The 8,544-nt window shown below is 37.5% G+C and overlaps 1 protein-coding gene across 2 annotated transcripts in view; it reads right to left on the bottom strand.

The window, feature by feature from the left end:
• Nucleotides 1-8,544, bottom strand: part of DARS (aspartyl-tRNA synthetase) — a 103,320-nt gene that overhangs the window by 51,899 nt on the left and 42,877 nt on the right. For both annotated transcript variants that reach the window (XM_011970272.1, XM_011970270.1), the window contains one exon: nucleotides 1,331-1,433. In XM_011970272.1, the coding sequence (XP_011825662.1) occupies nucleotides 1,331-1,433 (103 nt within the window). The remainder of the gene's footprint in view (nucleotides 1-1,330; nucleotides 1,434-8,544) is intronic.

Here is an 8,544-nt window from a genome sequence, read left to right as displayed (position 1 = left end):
AACTAGTTCAACCATTGTGGAAGACAGTGTGGCGATTCCTCAAGGATCTAGACCTAGAAATACCATTTGATCCAGCCATCCCATTACTGGGTATATGCACAAAGGATTATAAATCATGCTGCTATAAACACACATGCACACGTATGTTTATTGCAGCACTATTCACAATAGCAAAGACTTGGAACCAACCCAAATGTCTACCAATGATAGACTGGATTAATAAAATGTGGCACACATACACCATGGAATACTATGCAGCCATAAAAAAGGATGAGTTCATGTCCTTTGTAGGGACACGTATGAAGCTGGAAACCAATCATTCTCAGCAAACTATCACAAGGACAGAAAACCAAACACCGTATGTTCTCACTCGTAGGTGGGAACTGAACAATGAGAACACTTGGACACAGGGTGGGAAACATCTCACACCAGGGCCTGTCATGGGCTCAGGGGAGGGGGGAGGGATAGCAGTAGGAGAAATACCTAATGTAAATGACGAGTTAATGGCTGCAGCACACCAACAAGGCACATGTATATATGTGTAACAAACCTGCACGTTGTGCACATGTATCCTAGAACTTAAAGTGTAATTAAAAAAAAAAAAAAAAAGAAAAAAGAAAAAATGGAAACCAAATAAATAAATAAAAGTACATCATCAGAAAACTTACAGCAAGATAGGTCCATTGTTATTCACTTATATTGGTAAGCAGTTTTTCAGATGTGTTTTATATTTTTCCCTATGTGGCTGTGGTAGACTGTTTGCAAAAATGGCTGCAATACTTCCTCTTGCTCCTGCATGTATATTCCCTTGCAATCATATTGCTTTTCCTCCCATCAAGGGCTAGAATCTATTTCTCTATCCCTTAAATCTAAGTTTTGCTGTGTGACTTTGACCAGTGGAATATTTAGCAGATGTGACACAAGTAGAAGCTTGAAAAGTGTCTGTTCTTAGGGTTTCGTTCTCTTGCCTTTGGGAACCCTCCTGGTACCTGAATATCAATATATCTGGGCTAGCCTGCTGGATGAGGGGAGGTCACAGAAAGAGATGCGCCAGACTTATCAGTCAGCCCAGCCAATGTCACATGGAGCAGATGAGCTATCTCAGTTGGGTGCATCACAGAATTGTAAGCAAATAAATGTTTGTTGTTTTAAGTCACTAAGTACTGGGGTGATTTGTTATATAATAAAAGCCAATTGATTCAGTAACTAATTTATAAACCTCAGTATTTTACATTAATTTTAATTAGTAAGAACATATAAATTGGACATGAAAAACCATTAGAACCCAAATCTATTTCTATATGTGATTTTATGTTTTGAAAAAAGTTACCTTCTGAACATGTAACTCAATATCTTGCTGTGTACAGCTTCCAATTTTCTGATTCACTTTTCTCACAACACCTTCTACATCCACAATGCTCTCTTTGTTGATGCTGTCAAGAGAAAAAATTCCCAACTTTAATCATCTCATCAGAGGTGTCAGAACTCATTTGGTGTTTCAGCAGTAAAGCTGAATATGTTAAACTCTTCTTTAATATAGTAAGCCACTTGAGACAAAGCTAGTCTATTTAACCTACTTAGAATAAGCTATTATGTGAGATTCCTTGAAGAGATGATTTTTTAGATGCCATAATTTAGTTACCACTTATAAAATACTCTGGACATAAAAGGTAATAAAACCAGTACTGAATTGGGAAAAGTAGTAAAAAGTCTTTTAATTATTTATTAAAGAACATTTCCCTCCCTATTTTTGAGATTCACTAAGATCAGCATTTCCTATAATGAGAAATACTGGCTTCAATAAATGCAATTACTGGTATGTGATGGAATTAAATAATAGAAGAAGGTCAACTGAAAAGATTTTAAAGTAATAAGAGGACATTAGGGTACTGTTTTGCAATTAAATTCTCACTATCTTTAGTTTCTGAGTATGCTCTGTCATCGGATTTATGACTATTGGATTGTGTACTCCCATTTAAAAGGATGCCTACATGAAGTTTAATATATGATGAGCGTAAAATAAATGCATCTCCTGGGTAGCTCATTTTTATAACAACTTGAATTCTGAACACCAGACACTCAAATTCTAAAATACAAAATTTATAAAGTAGCTTATTAAACACAATGATTATTTTTTAATCACTAGTACATAACTGAGGAAGAAAATGTATAATCCAAAATGGCGATTCCCATACAAAATGTACCAGTTTTACTTTTATGTATATTATTGCACTGACAAAGTTTATCACAATATAGTTGATGAAAAGGATAAAATTTAATTTTCATGGAAAAATTCTATTCATTCTGATGAGAATTTGGGTCTTTAGTAGTTGTGGTGCAATTAGACATTCTAGAAACTGGACAGTACTTACCTTACACAAGAGAACACCAGAATCCATTTCGATGAAAAAGGATCAAAATGAGGATAATAGGTAAAGAGTAATTAAGAAAGAAAATTGTTTATTTCACTTGGTTACAATGCCTAGAAATCTGTATGTCTGTTACCAACTAACTTAAAAAAAAAAAATCAACAGCATGCATATCTCTTGCACTCTCGTTAAGTCTCCTGCACTGGGGCTATCACCTAATACCTAGCTAAAATCTTGACTACTGAAGAAACTCAGAATTTATTATGGCAAAAGAAGTAGTTGATGAACTAAGGTAAGGCTCTTCTAAGGCTTGAAGGGATCAAGAGGTTCCAGTGGACTGTTAAAAGGGCTTTCTAATACTTGCAATCTAGTGTCACTGAATGAATCTACCTCAATGTGACTGCCACCTACCAGTAAATGTGATAACTGAGTGTATATTCAGGCGTGGTGAGAATTCTATTGCTTATCTCACATGTACTTTACAAGGAAGGTTTTCTCCTTTGTATCAATCAATGTACTGCTTCATCAAGCAACTTGACCCGTCCCAAGTAGAGGTACACTCTGCTACCTTTCTTCTATATCCCTAACCCCTTGGTCCCCTCATCTCACCTCCTTTGACTCCTATTAGAAGGCATTGCTGGCCCTCTGGACCTCCCATTGTCAGACAACCTTCTTCAAGCAACTCAAGTCAAACACATCTACTTTTTTTTTTTTTTGAGACAGTCTCATCTCTGTCACCCAGGCTGGAATGCAGTGGCCCTATCTCAGCTCCGCCTCCCAGATTCAAGTGATTCTCCTCTCTTAGCCTCCTGAGTAGCTGGGATTACAGGCATGTGCCACCATGCCTGGCTAATTTTTATACTTTTAGCAGAGACAGGGTTTCACCATGTTGGCCAGGGTGGTCTCGAACTCCTGACCTCAGGTGATCCACCCGTCTCGGCCTCCCAAAGTGCTGGGATTACAGGTGTGAGCCATCGCACCTGGCCCAAACACATCTACTTTTAAGGATTGAGAGTCATGCTAGTATCCTTCTAGAAAGAAGGTGGAATGTAGTCAAAGATACTCTGCCCAGGGCTGGCTGTAAGTCCAATTAAAGCAAACAAAAATTTCCTCTTCTTTCTCATTCGAAAGTACCAGATGACTCTTTTAACTCAGGACCTGAAACCTGGAACTGTATCTACTTTTAGTACTTTAATTCAGTAGTACTGAGTGCTAAAATATTAGATCAGCTAGTCTAGAAAACAACTACCATTTAGAACATTGTTTCCAGTCCTAAACAACTTACAAAATAACTTGTGAAACCACAAACTATTTTGTAAGCTAGGGCCAAAGTTACTATAAATTTCTGCAATTACAAATTGCTCTACTGAATCAATGGGAAAGAAGGCAGTATTAATCAGACATAGGGAACAGTTAATTTTTTTAACCCTTCCAATCTCAGCATTTCTATATGCAGCTGTTAAAAATCATAACCTATTTAGACATTAGTAAAACCATTCCATGATTTTGGACAATTTAGCTCTATTATCTCTATACAGCTACATCTGTATCTACATCTATTTCTATCTTACTGTAGACATGAGTGAATTCAGAAGAAAAAGCATTAAAATCAAAAAGGTTCCATTTGTGAAAAAGGGGCAGACTATTGGAGGGTTTTATGTATATATATAAAATTGAGTCAAAACAAGAGAGACAGGAATACTTGAGTACATTACTGCCAGTACAAGAATAAAATTCTGATTGTAGAAACAGTCTAATTATATGATTTTAACTGACATTGTATATGAAGATGGCATAATATCTACAGGAGAGGAAAGGAGGGGAGGGGAAGAAAGAGGGGAGGAGAGAGAAGAGTGAGGGTACCACTGCTAGCTTCTTTTCATTATTGGAATCCCACAATCTTTCTTCAGAAACCTCACACGCTATAGGTGATAAGTGACCTTCTGAGGAGCAATGCAAGTGATGGGTCCAGTGTTTATGTATAAATTAACTATTGGAAAAACTCAAACTCATTCTCATTCTTTTAGATAAAAGGAAAAAGCAGGGAAGACAGGGTAGGCGGAAAGAAGAAAGTTAGTTTAATTATTTTCTTTCCCTCAATGGGTAATCTTGAGCAAATCACACTTTGGAGAGCAATGGGGTAGAGAACGAGAATCATAAACCCTGAGAAATGGTTACTGCAGATGACCTGAAAATTGATGGTGAAGGTATAATTTCTGTACAGGAGACAGGTGAAAAAATATTTAACAGCACACAGCTCCAGTCAAAGAGGTCACCATCTTGCAAATAAATGATGGAGACATAAATCTGGAGAAAAAGCAGTTTATCTCTTGCTGCTGGGTCCCAGTGTCAGGTTTTGACTCTACAAGTCCTCTTGTGAGTACAGAGAAGAATCACTGGGATCAACTCACTGCAAACTCGTCTCCTAGGTTCAAGTGACCCTCCCACCTCAGCCTTCTGAGTAGCTGGGATTACAGGCAGGCGCACCACGCCCAGCTAATTTCTGCATTTTATGTAGAGACAGGGTTTCATCATGTTGCCCAGGCTGGTCTCGAACTCCTGGGCTCCAGTGATTCATCTGCCTCGGCTTCCCAAAGTGGTGGGATTATAGGCGTGAGCCACCATGCCTGGCAAACACACTTTTATTTTATAGCTCAAATGAAAGTGATTTTAGGCCAAGCATAGTGATTTTTAGGCCAGCACTTTTGGGAGGTCAAGGCAGGTGTTTCACCTGAGGTCAGGAGTTTAAGACCAGCCTGGCCAACATGGTGAAACCCCGTCCCTACTAAAAATACAAAAAATTAGCCGGGCGTGGGGGAGCGGCCCTGTAGCCCCACCTACTCGGGAGCCTGAGGCAGGAGAACTGCTTGAACCCAGGAGGCAGAGGTTGCAGTGAGCAGAGATTATAACACTGCACTCCAGCCTGGGTGACAGAGCAAGACTCCATCTCAGACAAAAAAAAAAAAAAAAAAAAAAAAAAAAAGAAAGAAAGGAAAAAGAGAAAAGAGATTTCACAACTAAATCCCTAAAGTATTATTTCTATTATCTCTTTAGCAATTCCCTTTTATGTTCTAGGTTCTGTGTGAAGTGCTTTACGTACACACTATCTCATTTGAGCTTCAAAAGGCTTACACAGTAGGTATTATCAACATTTTGCAGATGAGAAAACTGAGACTCTAAAAGGTTAAGTAATCAGACTACCATCACATAGCTAATATCATTTAATGATTATTGCCCTGGACAGTTCCGTTACAGACTGACAAATTAGAACTAAATTTAAACATCTCAGAATGCATCATTGGCTCACTCTGAAATAATACATTTTCATTCTTAGAAGCTCATGAGCTGCTAGATTGCTTTATAGTTTCTGTGGGAAAAAAAAAAAAACAAACGGAAAATAATAGGCCCTTTAGTAATAGTTTTGTTTTATACAAAGTTATATTTAGCCCAGGAGAATGAATCCCACAAATGATCTGAAAATTTCTGACAGCAGATTTTAGACCTGTTTTTTCCTTAGCACATCTTTAGCATTATCCAAATTTCCAATACAGATGTTGCAGTGGACAGGACTGAAAATAGAAGCTGTTTTTCCTCTAACAGATAAATACCCTGTTCCAACAAAGAGGTATAAAATGTAGGTGCAACTGTTCAAGGAGTTGCAATACACAACAGTATAATGGCTTCGCCTCCATTCACCAACTTATCCACACGGATGCTGAAGGGGTATCCACATGCCCACCTCTCTTTGGGCCTCAACTATAGACAATATACACTCCTACCACAGCACCTGTACCCTGCCTCTGCATGCAGTTGTTTATCTCCCTTTCCCTTTCCCAAAATTAAGCTTCTCCTAAGATATACATGACACACATAAATCTTTGCATACTCAAGCCCAGCAGAGTAAATGGACCAGAGCATGTGCTAAATACAAGTTTGTAAAAATCAATGAGACTTCTTCTGAGTATTATTTTGGTATTTTCCAGATCTAATAGTTAATGTAGGCTGGGCGCAGTGGTTCATGCCTGTAATCCCAGCACTTTGGGAGGCCAGGGTGGGTGGATCACTTGAGGTCAGGAGTTTGAGAGCAGCCTGGCCAACATGGTGAAACCCCATCTCCACTAAAAGTACACAAAAAAAATTTAGCTGGGCGTGGTAGCGTGCGCCTGTAGTCCCAGCTACTCGGGAGGCTGAGGCAGAGAATCGCTTGAACCCAGGAGGCAGAGGCTGCGGTGAGTCAAGACTGCCACTGCATTCCAGTCTAGGCGACAGAGCGAGACTCCGTCTCAAAACAAACAAATCGTTAATGTAACAAACTGAAATTTTAACCTACCAACTAGTAAAACACCTATTTTAGGTGAAAGATCTAGAAAGGAAAGAAAATAAACAAACTTGTATGTAGCTAGGTGACTCATTAGAGAATGAGAAACATACTTGTGACTCATCAGCTACCAATAAATCACTTAACCACAATGACTAATATGAAGAAAAATAAAATAAAATATATATGTACACACACAATGGTACTAAAAAAGGCTCATTTTCATAATCAAAATACCTCTATGTTTGGGGAGAGTGGGAAGCATTATGTAAGCACAAACAGCGATATATAAATTATAACTTTAAAACTACTTTTCACATTAATTGTAGTCCTTTATAGCAGGCACTGTAACATTAAACTTTAAAAACTTGTGTTCACACTCACTGTCCTCTGTAAGAGTCAATACAAAAAGGCCTCCAGGACTTCCTTTAAAAAAAAACTGGCTTTATAACACTTAACCAAAACTAACAAAAATTACTCTGTTAATTACTTTAAAATGGCACACATACAAAAAAAAAAAAAATTTAAAAAGAAAAAAGGGATAATATATCAACTCCAGGATCAACTATTAAACATTAGATAAGATGGGGATCCAGAAACACAGGCCTAGATAGACAGGTACTGCATCTTTCTGCTTCTACACAAATTTCATTTAAAAACCTCAAACCATTTCAGATATATAATTAAGAACCTGTTCCTAAAACCTCTAGGGAATTAGATGTGCCAACCTTCCTATGCAACTCATTCGGACGCTTCATTTTTATATGCATTCAGCCATGAGAAAATTGATCTTTCCAACAAATTGATTAAAATAATGTGTGAAGAGTCCTGTGGCACTTAAATCCAATTAGTGAGTCAACTTTTTAGATTACTCTATTGATGAATTGGATATTCCTAAGACAGACAATTTGAGGCAAAATAGTTGGCTCTGTATTAAATTCCAATGTTTCTTTTAAGGAAAATACTCCAATGCTAGAAACTGCTAGCAGTATCGTCTAGCCAGTAAAGCAAAAGACAAGCACTTCAGATTTAATATCTAAAGTAAATGCTAAGATCGTTATCTACTTAAGATATTAAAAGTGACCTCATATTTTGCCTTTTAAATGATTAAGAAACCCCAGCTGGAACTATCTGATTTGATATTTTTAATAGTAGAGTCCTTGCTTTTTTCCACCTGGTATATGGCCAGAGGGAATAGCGTTAAATATAGGGCTTCATGGAATTAACATATAAATACCATTATTTCTCCCACTTTGTTGTGTATGAGTTCACATGCTTTAAATGTCCCGTTTCTTTGGGCAGTAACATTCAAAATGGAAACGAAACATCCTGAAAATAAACAAACAGTCCTTAGGCACTCCTCTAGCCCTAAAGATAACTCCAAGCATTTTATGTACAACAACTGATCTAAGACAGAATGAAAATTAAATGGAGATTAAAAATGACCTTTCCCTCACAGACATATTTCTATCCATACTATTTTCCAAACCAGATTCTGGCAGAATGGTTAGCTGGTCCACTAACTGAGCTGCTAGCTTCCCAAAGAGAATATGTTACTAACTAAATATTCTTTTGAATTATCTCATGCTTCATTGATCCTTAAGTTTCTAAGTAAAGATTTTTGTTTTATTTAAGCAACAGAATCCAATAGAATTGGTTTAGATGTTGGTGATATGCTGTTTTTAATAATAACAGAAGGGTGGTAGAATACTAAGCAACGGAACTCACACTACTTTCCAAATTTTGCCTTTCCAATTATATTTAGAGACTGAGAGATAAAGAGGAATGAGATCCTGAAGAGGTCAGTGAAACAACGAAAATAACAGGCACAGCCCATAAACCGCTATTTTCATTATA

This window comes from Mandrillus leucophaeus, unplaced genomic scaffold (genome assembly GCF_000951045.1).
Source record: "Mandrillus leucophaeus isolate KB7577 unplaced genomic scaffold, Mleu.le_1.0 Scaffold94, whole genome shotgun sequence".
NCBI lineage: Eukaryota > Metazoa > Chordata > Mammalia > Primates > Cercopithecidae > Mandrillus > Mandrillus leucophaeus.
Note: the sequence above shows the minus strand (reverse complement) of the source record. Positions and strands in the feature narration are given on the sequence as shown.